Genomic DNA, 19,881 nt, shown 5'->3' with positions numbered 1-19,881 from the left:
CTGGTAACAAGAGCTTTTTAAGAATTTACTGTGACATCTGGAAGTCAAACTAGAATGAAAAAAATATCTCATAAGCTAAATTCTGTAGAGTTTTCATGTTGATTCCCAGGATTATATTTCCATTCTTAGAGATTTATTTCTTAGACAAAATAGCATGGCTATGATCAAGTATAGCATTGCACTTTGGCTGTATGATAGCATGCTATGAGATTCATAGATATTTCTTTCCTCACTTAACTTCCTAGGTGTTCTGATAGCATACATAAAGCAGGAACCAAATAATAACTGGGCTATAAAATAATACAATGTTAATTGACTAACTGAATAAAATATTCTAAGTTAATAAAGAGTTTTTGTTAATTAAAACAATCGTTTCAATGTTATTCTCTAGCATAAACATTTCAAATGTTCACATAGCCCACAATCACAGCCTGGGATTAGCAAGAATCTTTCAGTGGGACTTCACTTCTGAAAACAAACAGCTGATGCTGGAATTCCTGGGATTTTTCTAGGGCCATAAGTTGAGAACTGCATGCTAACATCATTTGCTCTTAAAAATCCTTGTCATAATATTATACTTTGCAATACTGTACTTTTCTAACAATTTAACTCACAACCAAAGAAACAATTAAAACTGATTTCAAACTTTGTACAAATTACAAATAAAAGATATTTATGATTTTAAAACATACTATTTTCAGTTTAAAAGGAGCCTGTTTAATTTAGGTCACAGAATATACAATCCAATTCAAAGAAACCTAGAAGAGTAACACTGCAAGCACTTAACAGAGAAACACATGCTTAGCACATTTAAGTTTAGTTCAAATACGTTTTCTATCTTAGCCTTACTGCACTAATCATTTTTAATCTATCTTAATGGCTTGTTAGTAAGCAATCAGTACTATTTGGGTAAGCATGCTTAGAATGTCCTAGTATACAAGACTACCATTTAGGATGCTGTCAAGTTTATTAAGTGAGGTATCAATAGAAATGGGAGAAATCAAGGATCATGCTTTAATATCTACTAGGTCACTTGTATTAGTTATTAATCCTCACTATATACTACTGATTAAAGTTGGGTGTTGTTGGGTAATGAAGGGATCATGAAATGTGTGCATGAAGTACCTTATATCCAAGCCAGTAAGCCCAAATAACAGCAATAGCATGTTTATTTCTAGCCTCCTCCTTCAGTCGTCTCAGTTCCCTTCGCGCCTGTGGTGTATTTGAAAATGGGTTATAGAAAAGTTTAGGGCAGAAAAGTTACTGCAGGTTCCCAATGGAGAGAGAGAGAGAAAGAAAGAAACCAGTCACTACAAAACAGTAAATATAAAAGCATATCCTGATTTTCCAGACGGCAATAGTTAAAATGTGTGCAGCAAAGAGAAATGCAAGTAGTTTAAGCAGGGTCAAAACATTTCTGTCTTTTCTAGAGGGTCTTTGCTTCACACAGTGGCTCTGAAACACTAAATGTTTGCTGTCATTCTCTTACCTGGGTACCATGCCAATAAGCTGCTATAGTTGTGACAGCTTCATTACAGCGCTTCTGATGCTTAAGTTCTCGAAGAAGTTTTCGAGCCTGTTATCAAAAGAAAAAATACCCTTACTTCTAACACTACCTTAATTTCAATTATTTATAACCTACCAATCATGCCTTTCTAGTTCAAATCTGAGGGAGGTGAGGGAGAACAAAACCAAACCAAACCCAACACACCCCCTAATTTTGTAGCTCCACTAGCAGACTAATCTGTAGATCTGAGAGGTTGGGTTTATGGTTACAGCATTTGACTGGGATTCTTGGGTCAATTTCTGCCTCTGCCACAGACTTCTCATGTGACTTGGGACAGGTTACTGATTTCTTGGAGCCTCATTTCCCTCTGCAGAATCAAGATAATATTCACTTGCACACTTTATCTCATTTTAAATTGTGGGCGGGATTTTCAGAAATGTCTAAATGATTTAGGAACATCAGCTCATTCACTTTCAGTGATATCTATACTCCTGAATATTTTGAACACTTGAAAAATCTCCACCTGCCTTGTCTTCAAGGCAGTCTTGTTTTACATCTGTGCAGTGCTTAGCATAATATTGCCTCAGCCTTGCTTAGAATCTCTGTCTAGGCACTAGCGTAAGACAAATAATACTAAAATAATGTGACTGTTTTGGTCTGCTCCCAGAGGCGGCTGGCACTTAGGGCTTGTCTTCATTCCAGCATCAGAGTAAGCTACCGTATATTCCGGCATACAAGACGACCTCTGATGTTAAAAAAAATCCCCCAAAAATCGGGGGTCGTCTTGTACGCCAGGTATACATCCCAGGCGCGCCTGGGATGCCCCGCCGCCGGCTTCCCCCGAGGCTTTCAAAGCTGCTGCGGCTTTGCTCCCAGTGCCTCTGGTCTGCTGGGGACCATCTCCAGCAGACCAGTGACACCGGGAGCAAAGGAGGCGGAGGGGCGCTGGGGTATAAGATGAAACCCTATATTTTAATTAAAAAAATAGGGTGTCGTCTTATACGCCCAGTCGCCCTATACGCCGGAAAATACGGTAACCCAGCTCCCACTCATACACAAATAATCTCTAGCTGTAGTTAAGTGGTCCTTTAAACTCAACCATTGTGTGGTAAGGAAAGTTGAAGCCCAGATGCTGCTAGTGTTCAAGATAGCAAAGAATTGGGGGCAGCTACTCTGTAGGGCTCATCACATTCTGTACTACTTGAGGGTTATTTGGCAACGTGACTACTCTCAGACAAGCTAGACTAACTTTATTAAATCAAGTGTAGGTAACTCAAGCAAATTACTATGAAGAGATACTTAGTGCCTAACTAAAAATACTGTTCATTCAACAGACAACTCCATCAGTAGCTTGGTAGGACTTCATCGGTCATATTAAAAAAATTCTCGCTATCTCTTTCCCACTCTGGTCCTTACAAGGGCATGATATATTACAAAATAACATTCATCTCGGCTTTTAATTTACAAAAGTAAGTTTTGAACCCTCATGATTGCAGAGATAACCTTTTAAATATGAACTGAGTATACACCAATATCACGCCTACAGAAAGCCACAAACAATGACTCTCAGGTTTGAGCTCCAGTGTGGGTTACAACTGAGTATCAATTCGAAAGCGAGATAATGACACTTGTGTCAACTTATCAATGACCAACCACGGAGCAGGTAAAGTGAATGGAAAGGAAAAGGAGGCGAGATCAAAATCTTTGAAGGAAGGATACTGGGAATTGCCGCAAGAACATAGGAGATATGCAAATACTGAGAAGTGGTACGGAATCAGAAAAACCAAGGGTAGAAACAGCTGGTTTTCTCACTGACTAATATTGACAATACAGGTACTGAATAAATATAGTTGCTACATACAAGCTGTCGTCTCTGGGATATCTGCAAACCCTCCCAGAGAGATGAGTGAGAGAGGTCCATGGTGTATGAAGCCCTAAAACTATTTCCTGGCCCGTACACTGTAAGTAAGAAAGCCCTCTTCTCTGAATGAGTCTGACACCCCCAAAGTTATACATGAGATTTGAAAAAAATCTTCATCTGAGAAAAATCCTTCAGTTCTTCGTTTTCTCTTTTTTGTGAATACATCAAAAGGATAAACATCAGCAATGGAAAAGAGTTATTTAAGGTAACGGCCAATTTTGGCACAAGAACAAATGGATACAAACTAGCCATCAGTTTAAAATTATTTTCTAATCATCAGAGGACTGAAGTTCTGGAACTTTCCATGGTGAGTAGCGGGGGAAAAACCCTAACCTGTTTCAAGAGGCTCACCTTGATAAGTTTACGAAGTTCTGGCTACCCAATTTTAGCTCTCAACTCATGATCTGAGGAGTCCTGGTTTAGAACGTAAATGTGCTAATGCCAATCAGACAGTCCATGGATTGGGAACCAAAACTGGGTTTTCAGAACATTTCAAAGGGCCAATGGCAACTCATGTGGCTCCTCTCCCAGCACCACTCTGGCTTGGCCCAGCAGTCACAATGACAGGAGTTTGAATAGGATACATTTGAGAGAGTGGCACTGCAATGCCAAGAGCCAGCTCACAACTCCTTTCACACAAATCTGGTCCAGTTAAGGAGACAGGGCTGAAACCCTACAGATTGCAATGGCCAGAGCTGAGAGCCACTCTCACCAGTCTCAGGGCACAATGCCAACCACTGTGGAGTGAATGATGTACAGGCCTCAATGTGCCCCCCAGGCCTTCATCCCCATACTACTGGGTTGCAATAGGCTATAAACATTTGCATCTTGACCCCAAAAAGGTGAGAACCACAATTCTAAAGCACTGAATTGCAGAAAGTATCATTTTCAACGGCACTGAACAAAATTAAACAAAATCTTTCTGAGCTACATCATAAATATTAGCTTATGTAAAAACTCAGTTTTTATCTTGGTCACTAAACCTTTATTAATCCTAGTTTGCACAGAGAATAATTCCATGTTTTCAATTCTTTTGGGATACACAATAGTGTAAGTTGGCACCTGTTCTGCAACAGTGGGCTCTAGCCTTGTAGCACATGAAGCGTTTACTTTGCAACGGATATAACAGTACTGTGATGCCAAGATTTTTTCCCCCACAAGATTTAAAAACAAAGCAAGCAAGCATTAGACTTGCCTCTCTCCTGAAACTAGGTTTTATGTGTTCTCCAGTTCCTGTCTGAGTGTAACCCATACACTTTCTGGGTATGGTGTACTTTTAGTGGCACTTAGACCACATACAGAGAGAAACAATCAGTTTCTTCTATAGCCTTAGCTGAGAGCCAGCTGGCTTTTAGCTCATGCAGTAGAGGCTCATGTATTAAGGTCCGGAGGTCCCAGGTTCGGTTTTGCCTGTCGGTGCTACATGAACGCAAAGGAAATCTAATTTTTCTCTCTTTTTTACAACCTAGCTCCTTGAAACCTCTGTCATGGCCACAATTCTAGCAGTGGGCAGGATTCTCTAAAAACAGGCGGTGACACAAGTTGGGAGCAAAGATAGGGAAGGGTAATGAGACACACTCTATCCATGAGCTATGTATGAATCAAGAACATTCCCGTATCCCCAGCAGGCATAGAAGACTGACTACAAAACCATGTGAACCAGAACCTGGCTGACCCATAAACTTTATACAACCGTAGTCAGTTTTGTCTAGGATTTGAAAGTCTATAAACTGGATAATTAATCTGCTCCTTACCACTCATCGCTTCTCAGCTGATCCCAAGAGGATCAGCCTTTATTAGCCTAGGCTAGCAGAACCCAAGGCAGCCACTGCTCAGTGATATCCAACTCACCTTCCATCCTCGGATGTAAGACTGTACTACAATAGCCGAACTCTTTGTCTGCTGATACTTCTTTTGTTGCTGTATTTAAAAAAAAATAAAAATCAATAAATACAGTTTAGCAGAGAAAGCCATGGTTTCAAAACTGCCTTTGTCAAAACATTCTTTGTTAACATCTGACAAATATAGTCATATTACAATTGAACCAAAAAGTAATGGAGAAGAGTGGGATAATTTCTCATCCCATGAATGAAGGTGTGGCTTCCACATCTAACTCAAGAGGAAACAGACAGCAGAGTACATGGACAAGGACACTTTATGGACAAAGAATGACTAACCTCCAGCGCAGAGGAAAGTTATGTGAATGAAATACTAACAGCAATTGTTTTGTTGATAAAATAGTTCAGATTGTCACAAACTCATTGCTCCAGTTTGCCAGCCGTGCCCACCACTTGCAGCCATAAGACTTTTGTGCTTCATACGCACCATTCTATTATAGTATCAGTACTAATAATGGTTTTTAAAAGATGGCTTGGTAAAACTATCCTCCTAAGTCAATTTGATGAAAACCATGAGGACAATTTCCTTAGCAGTTGAACATTTTCCTCTCAAGATCATAAAATCCTTATTTTTCTAGAAAGCTACTGGCTAGTCTCAGACTCGATCAACAAGAAGCTGAAAGTTCTGCAATGCAATATGAAGGGCTGAATACTCAGCTCAACATCCAGTCTGAGAAACCTGTGCTGATCAGCTCTGCTGAGGGATGGGTGTGTACAGGTGTTAAGATGTTCTCCCTCACATGCCATATAAATTCACACTCCTTACACAGCTTCCCAAATCCTGGCCTCTTTGTGCTCCAGACACACTAGTTCTGATGCAAGAGTAGTCCTCATATTCAAAGAAAGGAGCAGGCATTTTCTTGGGTGATTGAAGAAGTCCAAAGACTATATTGTAATAAAATTATTGCTGTACATTTGCAGGAAGCCAATGCAGCTCTACTGGTTAGGAAATACATTTGGTCAGGTCAAGCATTGGTTTTTCATTTGTTCTCATTTTCTTATATCAACAGACCTGCAAATTTCAATAGTGACAACTCTTTTTAAGCCATTGAAGTTCTGCCGGTTACTCAGTAATGTAGATATATAGCTGCAATGGAATCCAATCTTAATGTTGGGAGTAAATTAAACTGGACAAGTTTGTATTGAAAATGAATTTTTACAGTGTTCACAAGACAGTAAATGGGTTATTCTGAGACATAAAAAAAGACACATATTTTCTAATTTTTCAGGATAAGATCGTGTTTGACTGACCTTCGTATTCAATCAAATTGAATACTAAATCAAAGCTACATATAATATTATCAGGAACTGTACATCCTCTCAGATACACTAATTTGACAGTATCATAATATCTATTTCAAGAGTTCTGTTTCAGTATGACATGCTATTTCATCTAACGGACACTTGGGCTTTTAAAAGTCATACAAAAGGAACTTAAAACTTCTCTTACCTAACTCTGGAAAAAAAGATTGAAAACAACACATTACTTAAGCTTAGTTCATAATCTGGAAAATCCTGTCTACAAACAAATTCTGAAATGGTTTTAGAACTATATTAGCAAGCACAATTTAAAAACAAGTCTATGAACTGAAACTAATAGGATAAATCATTGGGACCTTCCCAACCAGTCTTGACTCAAATTTAAAGGCTTCAAATTATGAAAAAGGCAAAACACAATTGACAGAATTTCACATACAGTAAAATGTAAACATTACTAAACTTTTGTCTGCATTGGTTGCATGTTGATATATGCTACAAAGTTTTACCCAATGCTTAGAGAGGTCTTGCTAATGCTGCTAGAAAATCATGTCTCCAAATGGTTAAACCAACCAGGATAACCTGACAATCCTTTTCACACAGATCTAGTACTTCAGTTTGAGCCTATTTATTTCAGTTCTCTTATGTGACTATGTTGGGTGCCAAAACACAGATGTAAAATTGTATACTTTCATCAAGCTGATAACTAAGAAAAAAGATCATTATTAAATAATAAGAAACTTCTGCTTAATAAAAGTTGTGTCTTACAGCATATCTCCTGTACCAGGACGCAATCACAATCTGGCTCCTTTTCATTACAAGGAAACGTGTACGACATTTCCAGCCTCTGTAAATCTTCTGAATGAGTGTGGCCAGGTCCTCTAGGCGTTGTTTTCTCAAATCTTCTAATTTGAAGAGCTGAGTTAAAAATAAGTGACAGCAAAACACAAAAGCATAACTTTTATAACAAAAATATATCAATCCCTCGAGTCCCATTCTTCGCCTCTTGAGAAATCTTTAGCTGGCTCGTAGACCATAACTACTGAACATGGCCACAAATGTGGTGTTGATTAATATATGCCTTACATCCTGACGTTATTCAGTGAATTCAGTCTTATATTAAGACATTGAACTGTTGCAGACAATTACTTCCATAGGCTTTTCATCTCTTCCCAGCCTCATTTAGATTTATTTTAATGCTTTTTTTAAGCCTGAAATTAATCCTTTGAATTTCTATACAATGTTTATCACTATACTTCCAGGAACCTGCACTAGTCATCTAGCAAATTCTTCAGCATTAGTGATGGACAATCTTCATGCAAGTTGCTCTTTGATTAGTGCTTAAAGTGGCTGGGGAAAAAGGAGGCACTCTACCATAATCAGCAGGCAGCAGCTTTAGAAAGAAAGTTTCAAGTGCACCCCTCAATTTTATTTATTCAGTGCCAGGTCTCTGGCACCCCATAAACATATCTTTGATTCTATAGAAAAGGAGGTTTGTTCACACACCGTTCTCGGGTTGCGGATGAATATTTTTGATCTGCCAAAGGAATATTCCTCTTCAGGGATTTCCAATTCATTGAACAGTACCTCCACACCAGCCCTAAGAGAACAAAATGAGATTTTTTTGAGCTATGTTTTAACACTCTTCACAAGAAGCAAAGACTACTTAGATACACAAACATGACATTAGATAATAGGCAGCATGTTAAAGCACATTTTAAATCCTTAGCATTTGACATAAGAATGGAAATGTACCTCATTTACCCTTTATTTAATTTAGCTATAGACAGAAGAATTCTATTTTGCAAGGGTATGAAGCAATGTGTGTGCGCAAAGAGAACAATTACTGTAAAGCAGTGCCAACAATGGCCTAGCTTTGACAGTCCTATGGGTTTTACATTGAAAAGAAAATATGACAGGATCACACATGAATGTCGAAACATTATTTTTTTCAGTCAAATACTACACCTGCACCTCCAAGCAGTTTACTCTACAGATCACTAAATATTAGCCACTCAGAGAAATTTGAACTGTTTTAAAAATGTAAAAAATGTCAAACTACAGGAGCAACACAACAATGCCTAAAAAGAGTCCAAATTATTTTGGGAGAAATTGTAAATATTGCACTTTTAACATTATCTTGATGATGTTCAAACTCCTATAATGCTACTCAAGTGACTGATACAAAGTAAAAACTACTGTGTTAATTTATACCAAATATAATTCCACGTAACATAGAAGCATGGGTAAAAGCTTTGAGAATGGAAGCAGCAAACTTGTATCTGGGACAATAGCTATACCTATTTTCAGGGCTCTGTATAATTTCAAGTTATAGATTCAATATTGTTGTTTTTAGCTATGTAACTACTCCATGACTCTTTATGGCAATTGTTATCTTAAATCATTATAAAAAAAGATGAAGGAAGACTATTTGCAATGTTGTCAAAGAAGCAGGTTGCTATAAGAAGATTTTGTTTTTCTTAAAGAGTTTTGCCCAAATCACTTCTTTCCAGACTATCTAATCATTTTCATTCTATTTTAGAGAGATGGTCTCTCTTGAGAATCAGTAAAAGTTAGAGGGCCTATTTGCCCTTTTTGCTAGAATAAAAACTTGTTCTATTGGGAGATTTAAAAGGAACTATAATAATTTCCTTTGTAAGTGAGAGTAATTTTTAGATTTTGAGTTGAAAATGTCAGTTTTCCAACAATGTGGAGCACAGAGAGTCTGGCATAGGAAGGATAGGTTGAAATACAAATAATGAGGAAATAATCAAGCCAAATTGGCATACCAGATCAGGTATTATATAGTCTTATTTTAGAATCCCCGATTTATTAAAAAAATTCCAGGAAATCTGGAAAGCAATTATTGTATCCATTAAGCTATGAAGGAATAAGAATACCAGGGTTCTTCTTACCTAGCAGGTCCTCTCCAATGAGGCCAGGTCTGCTTACAAAGCATCTTGTACCTTTCTAGACAAAGCTCATAAGGCTGTCTGAACGCGTAGCCTGCCCTTCTAACCCGGACATTCTCTAGAAGACCCAAGTATCGGACCTGATGACACACTAGAGCTTCATTGAAGATATGTGCAGCTTTTTTGTCATTGGGTTTGATGCACCTGGAAATTGAAACAACATTCTGAATTCTGTAGGAATACTCATTTGTTGTATTGTACGTGTTAAGCTATTATGTTAGTTTAAGTTGCATACGTTATCAAATGTTACTTACTGTTTAATGTGGGTAAGTGCATCAGATTTGAACATTACACCACTTTCAATTTTTAAGTCCTAAAATCTTATCGACAGAAAACAAACTTGCCATTCTAAAATATTAGCTACGTACATGTTAACTGCTGTCACATCACATTTGACACATATACAAGTACAAACCAGTGAGATGTGCTGGGCGGAGGGATGGCTCAGTGGTTTGAGCATTGGCCTGCTCAACCCAGGATTGAGAGTTCAGTCCTTGAGCCGGCCATTTAGAGATCTGGGGCAAATCTGCCATGGATGGTACTTGGTCCTGCCGAGAGGGTAGGGGTCTGGACTCAATAACCTCTCAAGGTCCCTTCTAATTCTATGAGATAGGTATATCTCCAAATATTATATGCAGGCAGGCTATGACCCAGCAAAACACTTAAGCATGTAACTAATTTTAAGCCTTACTGAATAAATAGGCTCCCTGAAGTCAATAGCACTACTACAGTTCTTAAATCCTAACCATGTACTTATGCACTTTGCTAGATCAGAACCATAATTTTATTCAGTTTCTCTATTTTTTTTTTCTATTTTTTTTAACTGCCTACTTTTGAAAGATGTTGGAATGAAGTCCTATTTATCCACAAACAATTATGTGTTACGAGCAGGACCAATGCAAGTTTCCTTACACTGCTCCTACCAATGTACCTCACCCTGACTTTATGAGAGTAAGGGAGCAGTTGTATTTCTTGGTCATTTCATCCTATGAACTCTCCAAGAATGCCAAAAGTACTGTGAAAATCAGATCTGGTAGAGGGTTCAGGAAACCACAACAACTCAATTCATAGAGACAACTGAACAAGCAGGAAAGAGTAACTTTTCAGTCACTGCTCACCTGGGGTGTGTGTCTAGACTACATGGCTCCGTCTATGGAGCCGTATAGATGAGTTTACTTGGCAAAGGGAAATGAAGCGGCGATTTAAATAATCGCCGCTTCATTTACATCAAAATGGCCACCGTGCTGTGCCGACAATCAGCTGATCGGCACAGCGCTGCAGCCATTTTGATGTAAATGAAGCGGCGATTATTTAAATCACCGCTTCATTTCCCTTTGCCGAGTAAACTCATCTACATGGCTCCGTCGACGGATCCATGTAGTCTAGACACACCGCTAGACTAAATTTCTACCAATGCGCTACAAGAGAAAGGTTTTATCATCTTTTGAACTACTCTCTGGAGACATCCATTCTCTGTTTTTTTCACAATGAAATTTGGTTAAGGCAGACAAATCCATTTTTTTAAAAGCTTTATCACAGAATAACTTACCTAATATAGTTTGGGTTTTTTGTCTGCAAGTTCTTCATCAGAGTAGCTACAGAAGCCTTGAATTGTGAACCTGCTGTTGGGGGTCTCTTTAGGTTAATCTTGGCAGGGTTACCTTCTGGGAATAACGCTTTAATGAGGGAGTGGTTGGCCTTCCACATGGCCTGGGAGAGGTCACGGTAGAGTAGATCATTATTCTTGTCAACAAATCCTTCTACCTGGTACATAACCTAAAACAAGAGAATCTAATTAACCAATATCATAGGATACAGGATAGGTCACAATTCAAGCTAGTCAGGAAGTCCCTCTTCTCCCTGCAATCATATGAATATTTTTCCTCCAAAAAATACCCAATATCAAAATATTTTCATTTAAATTTCTCTCGACATTTTTTTTCATGAAAGAGATGAACGACTTTTTTCAGGTTTTTTATTTTGTCAACAAAAGCCTAAAATAATTTGAATAAAATGGATATTTTCTGTGAACATTCCTGTTTTGGCAAAAAAATAGTAAATTTTCAGCCAACTCAAAATATTTAACAGAAAGTAACTCGTTTTTCAGTAAAAGACAGAACTTGGTAAGATCCTCACCCCACTAACATACCAACAAAGCTTCCTTACTTCAGCCAAATTATTAATTTTTCCCTTTGAAAAAAGCAGTGATTATTTCCTACTGTTTTAAAATCATGACACCAAAAACCTTCCCAAAATAACTAGCCAGTCAGCCACATTTATATAATTTATGTACGTAAACCAGAAAGTTACAAAATAATATTCAAAATTAACCTAGGAAATTCCTAAATCTCAATTGATATGTACTGGCTATCTTACATTCCCCAGAAGGCTGACATTTTAAAGATAATCCTTAGATGGAAAACAGCTTGATAACATGCATGGACAGGAAGGCTTGGGCTGCAATTGCTAATACAGGAAGCCTCCAGCAGAGATTTGCCCAGCTCTCCATAAATGAACACACTAGTTTTTTGGGTTGGCTTCTTTTTCAGTCTTGCCATGTGATCTCTCTGATAATACAGACACCTTCAGGTTCATTAAGTTTTTGTCTATAGTACATATTAATGATGTAGCCATATTTTACTATCCATCTAATGACTGAAAACATATTTCATTTTCCTTTATAAGATGCATTTCTGAATTTAACTGATAAGAAACACACTGACAGGCATTACTATTGAAAAACATACATAACTTCACGGGAAAAAAAAGCCAAAAATAGTATGCACTGACTCAACATTCTACCCAGTTAGTAAATATCAGAAAAAGTGGAGACTCATTGGCTGCTAGTACAGAAAGATCATTTACCCTAATTCCATTCTGAATATCTAAGATTATCTTCATTCAATTTATTTTAATGTTGACAATCAAATTAACAAATAAAAATGCCTTAAATAGTAGTCCAGGACAGATAGCAATCAATCACAAAATAAAAATATCATTAGGCTATCTAGTATGCTGATGAGGGGAAATCCTGCTCCCAGAAACTTTACAGCCATGAGCTGACACACAGAACTGTGATATCAAATTTGTGATACATAAACAGGTGAGAAGTTCAATCTGAAAAGGATCAATACATTGTTCTAAACAAGGATGGGTGGGATTTTTTTAACCTGTCCAAACCTGAAATAAACCATTTTTCAAGTCTTGTTCTAGCTAATTTAATTATCATGATTTCTTATTTTTAAATAGCTGCACACACACAAAAATAGCTAGAACTTCAAACTGAGGTCTCTATTTATCCTCCTGTTTAGCTTAGTAAAAAGCAAAATACAATCTTCCATCTGTCTAAACACACAAGATTTCAAAATAAACTCTGCTATTCTCTAATCTCTAAGTGCTCCACTTTCTCAGCGTATTTGCCATTTCTAGGATAGCAAACCCATTTTTTAAATAATATTTCATCTTCAAATGTGTGCATCTCTAAACAGGACATTTTTTGGTTTCAAAAGCTATACACTTCCAGTGATCAAGTCAACAGGAGTTTTGCCATCGACAACAGTGGGTGCAGGATGAATCCTTAAACATTAAAATTCATTGTCAATTAACTTATCATTGGTTTATGAATAGGAAGATTAACGAACAGAAGAAATGTTACTTTATATTCTGCATTTCATGAAGGCAATTCCAAGCTTCCACATCATTTCTTCATTGTATCCTCATTTTGTATTTAAAAGAGTACAAGCATTATTTCACTTCCCACACCTGGAGCAGTTTTGGCCTCAATAGGAATGCACATCAAGCCATGGGGATGTTCTTTCAGTACAGTACCTTGCCAGCATAATGCTGAATTCTGAAGCAGCTGTGAGGCAGTGATGTATCATTCAGGAAACGTGAACACTTGCTCATTCGACTCTCAAAGTGCTGATGAGTGGCACAAACTTGATTCAGTTTCTCTAAAAAGGTGTCATCAGTAACGGTGCCTGGCCTCAAGCATTCTTCATCTAGCATAGCCAGAATTCCAGTTTGATTCTGTAGTTTAAAAGCAAAAACATTGTATGGAGATAAATAAAACAGTGCTACCTTATACAAATGGCAACTAAAATGGAACTTTACATAATCAAAATATGCTTAGAAATGAAGTCAGAAGTAAACATCAGCCATATTCGTACATTTTCTGCTATTGTTCAGTGGTCCTCAGAATTTTGAAGTTAGCTTGATAAATTTCCAACCATCCCACTATAGCTGCATTCTAATTAAGAGCTAAGAAGCCATTCTATTCTGAAACCCTATTCTGTAACTTTCCCGAATTCTTCTTTTTGGACACACGGTTCACAAGCTCAATCTCAGATCAAACATGAATTTTTGTTTTGAAACTGAAGAAAACTTGAACCATTTTCAAGACACCTGGGCATATGGGAAAAAAAACAGATTTCCTCTTAAAAAATAGTTTTGACATTGTTTTTCAATAGGACAGTTTTCACAAGTTCAAATTTAAGGTCTAATTCTTCACTGAGAACTAATTCAGCTCCCACATCTAAATTCATCCTTAGCATAAGCAGCAAAACTCCATTGATTCTGGTGGAGCATGACCTGTAAAAGCCAACTGTGAACAGCTCTCAGTTTGAGAGCATTGAGTGTTTTTAAATTAACTGATAATACTAATGAGCTGCTATATAGTGCTTTAAGCACTTCATAAAGAAAGATCCATCTCCTGATTTTGGAGATGAAAAATAGAGTTCAAAGTCACATAACAGGCCAGCTATAGACCTAAGGATAGAACTAGCCAGCCCACTACTCCCACTATAGTGACTTATTTCGCTTGGTTATTAGAACAGTCAGCACATTAACACTTAAGAAGTTTTGAAGATGCTGCATTAGCTAGTCACAAAATCTTAATCAACATTTACATTGTGCAAACTAGAAAGTGGGCCCTTCTTCATAGCAAATCAAAATCTGTCCAGCTCTCATTTCCCTCACCTGATGTCCTCAAGAGACATTTGGTTTGTGTTTCTGAATGCACATTCTTGAGATTTGAGTCTTCTGACGTACTTTTAATTTTTAATTTAAACTGCATTTTTCTCCTATGCTGTTTATTTAAGAGGCTAATCAATAGCCTTCCACTCAAAAGAAAGTAAGGTAATCAATTTATGGGCAAAAGCTAGCATGCATTTTGTACTATTGGTCAAACCACGTTTCTGTTTGCATTGTTGTTAAGGAAGTAGTAGCAAGATGTGAAACAGAATGTATGTTAAATCAATAGGAACTACTGGGGTTAAGTACAAGTACATACTATATCAAAGTATACAATGACTCAATAACTGAGTTGCTTGGTTACCATTCAAAATAAATGTTATTTACAGTATGGCTGGTAGTTGATCATGACAGCTTTTAATAAAAACAGCAATGCATCAAACATTGATTACATGGAAGAAACTGATAATGTGTTCTTGTTATCTCATTAGTAAGTGCTGCACATCTCTAAGAAAAAAATTCAATGACATATAAACTTTTTACCTTTGTCCATTACAGACTTTTGAAGTATGTTAGATTTTTAGTATACTAAATCACAGTTCACTTATTTTAATAGTCAGAGGTCACTTGTTTTGAAATCCATGCTAAAAAGCTCTCAAACTAATTCTAATTCAATGCAGTTATGATATTGCTTCTATTTTATACATCTCTATTTTCAAATTTTAATTCAAATTTTAGCACAAGAATTCACAAAGGCAAAATATTTTAGTCGTAACTTACATTTTCTATTAGGTCACAAATTATGGCATTGTTGAAGTATTCAATGTGAGTCCATTCAATGCCCTATAAAAACAAAACATATAATAAATGAACTGAGAGAATCAATTGCAGGAGTCCTCTCTATTGGCATGTTTTCACTGCATTCCTATTTATTAAAAAACTCTTTCTAAAAGTCAGCCCTATATATGCAGATTTTTGGACCCTAACATTGCATTTTTAAAAATAAAATCTACCACTAACGCTATTTGGCAAAAATGAACGCCCTTGAATAGCTTCCAGACTTGCTTTCCATTCCCTTTCTCAATCTATGTCAATTTCCCATGCACTTCATTGGAAACAAGCCAAAATTTTATACTGCAAGGCCTTGGGTCAGTAATGCTGTGTGTACACTTATAATGTTTATAAAGGAAATAAGTCGTAATTTCAGTACAAGAATCTAAGACCAAGGTTTTTCTGTTCTTAATTTTTGTTCATGACAGAAGAAAAAAAAAAAAAGCTAAATTTAGATGAGATCATCTGGAAACAGCAGTTGAGTCTGGCTGTTATTCAGATATTTGAAAAAATTAAAATATTAAAATCAACAGTAGAACTTCCAAGTATGGAATAACCCTACACCAGATGACAATTAACGACAGAAAAAACCATTACAGCTTCAAACCTGAAGGAACAAAGTCAAATTTATAAAGTAAAAATGCAATTATTTCAGTTTCATACTTAGTTTCTTCAACAAGCTTGAAATCAAACTCATGAAGTAAATTACAGTAATTATCTTTTCAACTGCTTGACCAATAAAGGAAGGAAAAAAAGAAAAAAAGTTTGCCAAAGTGCCACGTTGCCTTAATGATTATAGGCAGGAAGAGTCTACCCAATTTTCAAAAATATTTACACTACACAACAGTGCCATTCAGTCTCAATACAGTCAGCACACACAAGTTTCTAAAGTTTTGAAGGATATTTCCTATGGCCTGTACATACTTTAGTGGGGCACATTGCTACAATCAATAAAAACATTGTACAGCCACTGTACACCAAAGTATAGTAATTAAGGCTCCAAAACTCATCTTTACAGTTTGTTCTTAGAATAGCACGCATGGCTTATTGTAAGAACTCATTGCAGAAAACAAAGGGCATATCTACAGAGCAAACAAAGAACTACATCAGCAAGTTTCAGAGTCCAGGCCAACTGACTCGGGAGTACAAGGCTGGTACTGCAGGACTAAAAATAGCCACGTAGATGTTTGGGCTTGGGTTGGAACTTAGACTCTGAAACTTTGTCAGGGAGAAGGGTCTCAAAGCCTGGGCTCCAACCCAACCATGAACGTCTAGACTATTTTCAGTCTTGGAACACAATGCCAAGTCAGTTGGCAGGCTCTGAGACTCACTGCTGCAGGCTGGGGGTTGTTTGTTGTTGTTTCGACCAGAAGATCTTAATCATCTTCTGAGGCCTCCCCAACATGCTATACAAACTCCCCCATCCACCTGTGCCACAACACAGTGGCGTGGGAACATTTTTAAGAGCGGGGATGATGAAATCCAATACCCCTGATTCCTGTCTTATCATTCCCCCCCCCCCCCCCCAAGCTGAGGCTGGCAGCAGGGATGCCAGGCACTAAGCCATGAGCCTGGGGGTGCTGCAGGACCCCCTGCATGCTTAATTCCCATGCCTATGCCACAACTGTTTTTCTGCATATCCAGTGGATAAAAAGCCACGACCTATATAAGGGGGTAGCAAGTAGGGCAACTGTCTGGGGGTCCGTGCCATATGGCACCCCATGATGCTAAGTTGCTTGGCTTAGATTTCAGTCCCAGGTGACAAGATTCTAGTTCCAGCTTGTGCCCTTCAGTCCCAGGTGACAAGACTCTACTTTCAGCTTTTGCCCTGGGCAATTCTAATGCCGGCCTTGCTCTCTGTGCTATTCTAGTAGAGCCCTCCTGAAACCTGCTTGCTCCCCTTTGCCCAGTGGTCCTCAGACTCCAGTTAGAGAACTACAGGTTTAGACATGCCCTCAGAGAAATCTATACATAAATACTGCCACCATATTTTCTCCCATGCCGTCTACCTTACTGACCTGAGAATGATCATTCACGTGTCACTAATAATGCATCCATCTGAAAGTTCAGTCTGTTTTACACACAAATAACTTTTTCTTCTGGAGCTAACAGGTTTCCTGCAAGAACTAATATCACTAGGGAGTAATTAATACAAATCCCTAGGCAGGGTAAACAAGTTCAGCGAAACCACTTGGAAAAACTACAGACTCATTCAAGAAGCCAAAGGCTTGAAAACTGTATGAAGTGACCAGCCTGACACGGGGGAATGAAGGGGCCCCATGTCTGACAGATATGCACACACAAACACTTTTACAGAACTATCATGAAACTGTGACGAGAGGCACAGGCCCAATGACAGGACATCTAAATCCCCAGTCTAGGAGTGCGACTTGGAATTCTGCCCTGAAAAAGGTTACAGAGGTTCAAGACCAAAGTGGGGATGATAGGCACAGGTACCTTGGGAACTATGTGGCAACAAACAGAGCTCCTCTCCCTGGCAGGCTCAAGTTCAGAAAGAGCGGCAAGCAGGTAAGAAGTGAGCATACAAACAATTGAATTTGAACATTACCTCTCGTATGTATTCCTCCTGCTCTTCTTTGAGGGTGAGTTCAATGAAGATCTGCTGTAGCTTCTCATTACAATAGTTAATAATGAACTGCTCAAAGCTGTTGTCCTGCAAAATAAATCAACATCTTCTGTTCATCTGTTGTACGCACCATGCTCTGGAATTCAGCTGAGTAAAAGTTACTGCAAAGGACTTGAGGCTACAAGCAGCTTTCTTGGCTACTCTTTCTGGTTTTAAAAGTGCCATTTCCATGTAGGCATTGTTAAAAATGGATTACAATTTCAAAATTGAGGGTCAAATCTTCTCATGTGATTTTCCCCACTCTAAGGGTCTGGAAACTCTGCACATTTGATTTACGGTGTTTCTTCATTATTTCCACATAGCAGGGTGTTAAAATGGGGCTACCATAATCTGACATGGTAATTTCCCATAACTTTAGAGCAAAGAGATCACGTAGAGAGGGACTCCCCCTGACCCTGAGCATGTGTTCCACGGGGCGCCTCTATAGGGAGGTTTCTGCGGGTTCTGAGACATACACCATGAAACCTCTATACCCTGCATAGCAAACACAGATGACAGTCTACTCTCTAACACTGTGGGTTGTTTGTTGTTGTTGTTTTAAATCTGATACTCCATTCATGGATTAACCAACTCTGCCTGACAGAGCAGACGAAACAAGTCCATTATCAGTACTGTTATAAGATCCATCATAAATGAAATATCACATTTCCCTATGGACTGACTAGCTGGGCCTGTGGCCACTCGGAGCAGCACTGCAGGACATATCAAACTATGGAATGTCATCATTTGGATATTATCACAGCACACTCCCAAAATAATAAACTTCAGACTCTCTGCCACTACTGTTGGGACAAGTTCCTAAACTCTAGGAAACCGCTGAAACCATTAGTGTAACTGTCATAAAATTCCAAGGGGCCAGAATTTCACTTTTTATTTCAGTTATCTTAAAATCAAGGCATCTAGCTGCCAGATACCCATGTTCTGATACTTGCTTAACATGGACAAAAGGATACATCCTAGGCTCTATTTTTTTTATTAGTAAGTGTTCATAACTCATTAACACCTTAAATATGCATATCTATTAGAATGATTTTAATTATAATGATGTAAAAGTAAGTCTAGTTATTACTACAGTTCTTTCCTTCTTCATTAAAGACATTCCAACATTTTACTTTTTTACTAGCTAGTATGGCTGTCTTTGGTTGTTTTGGAGGATTGATGAGATTTGTGTAACAAACTAAACCATGAAGTTATACCTGGCAACAAGTCTGCTACATACAGGCTTGCCAATTTTCTGATAGTTAAAAACTGAATGCACATATATGCTCCCTTCCCCAAGAAACACCCCTTGCTCACTCCTTCCCCACTCTCTACATCAGTGTTTCCCAATTTTATTTGGCCACGGAACCCTTTTAAACTCAAAAGAATGTTGTGGAACCACTAATAACAGTCTAATATGTGGAGCTGAAAAAGTAGACCACAAATAAGTAAGGACAATAATAAACAAATGCTAAACAAGGTCATGAGATCAACATCTAGTTTAATTGCACATATTTAAAAACAAAAAAAAAAACACATTTAATGTGTACAAAAATATTTAAGTCATAAAATGTTATTGTAATGGAATTTTCTCACTGAACCCTTATTTTCACTTCGCAGAACCCCAGGGTTCCGTGGAACACCATTTGGGAAATACTGTTCTACATCATTTGCTCTCTCCCTCACATGTCTGTTTTCATTGGGCTGGGATACAGGAGGAGGTAAGGCTCTGGCTGGGTGTGCAAGATCTAGGATGCGGGTAGGAATGAGGGGTTTGCGGTGTGGGAGGGGGTTGTGGCATAGGAGGGGGTTCAGGGTGCAGGCTCCAAGTGATGTTTATTTTAGGTGGCATCTGGAAACAACCTCATGTCTGGCTCTTAGGCTGGGGAAGAAGGGGC

At 38.0% G+C, this 19,881-nt stretch overlaps 1 protein-coding gene across 4 annotated transcripts in view; it reads right to left on the bottom strand.

Moving 5' to 3' along the window:
* The window catches only part of MYO1B (myosin IB), a 195,752-nt gene that overhangs the window by 21,396 nt on the left and 154,475 nt on the right, over positions 1-19,881 (bottom strand). For 2 of the 4 annotated variants that reach the window (XM_075934204.2, XM_075934205.2), the window contains exons 14-23: positions 17,927-18,031; positions 15,307-15,369; positions 13,384-13,584; positions 11,105-11,331; positions 9,499-9,699; positions 8,090-8,183; positions 7,352-7,501; positions 5,280-5,348; positions 1,490-1,576; positions 1,126-1,212 (exon numbers count right to left, since the gene is read on the bottom strand). In XM_075934204.2, the coding sequence (XP_075790319.2) occupies positions 1,126-1,212; positions 1,490-1,576; positions 5,280-5,348; positions 7,352-7,501; positions 8,090-8,183; positions 9,499-9,699; positions 11,105-11,331; positions 13,384-13,584; positions 15,307-15,369; positions 17,927-18,031 (1,284 nt within the window). The remainder of the gene's footprint in view (positions 1-1,125; positions 1,213-1,489; positions 1,577-5,279; positions 5,349-7,351; positions 7,502-8,089; positions 8,184-9,498; positions 9,700-11,104; positions 11,332-13,383; positions 13,585-15,306; positions 15,370-17,926; positions 18,032-19,881) is intronic. The other 2 variants (XM_075934206.2, XM_075934207.2) reach the window with 1 other exon arrangement.

This window comes from Pelodiscus sinensis, chromosome 7, assembly GCF_052426305.1.
Source record: "Pelodiscus sinensis isolate ZL-2025 chromosome 7, ASM5242630v1, whole genome shotgun sequence".
Classification (NCBI taxonomy): Eukaryota; Metazoa; Chordata; order Testudines; family Trionychidae; genus Pelodiscus; species Pelodiscus sinensis.
This window is presented reverse-complemented; position numbering and strand designations above follow the sequence as displayed.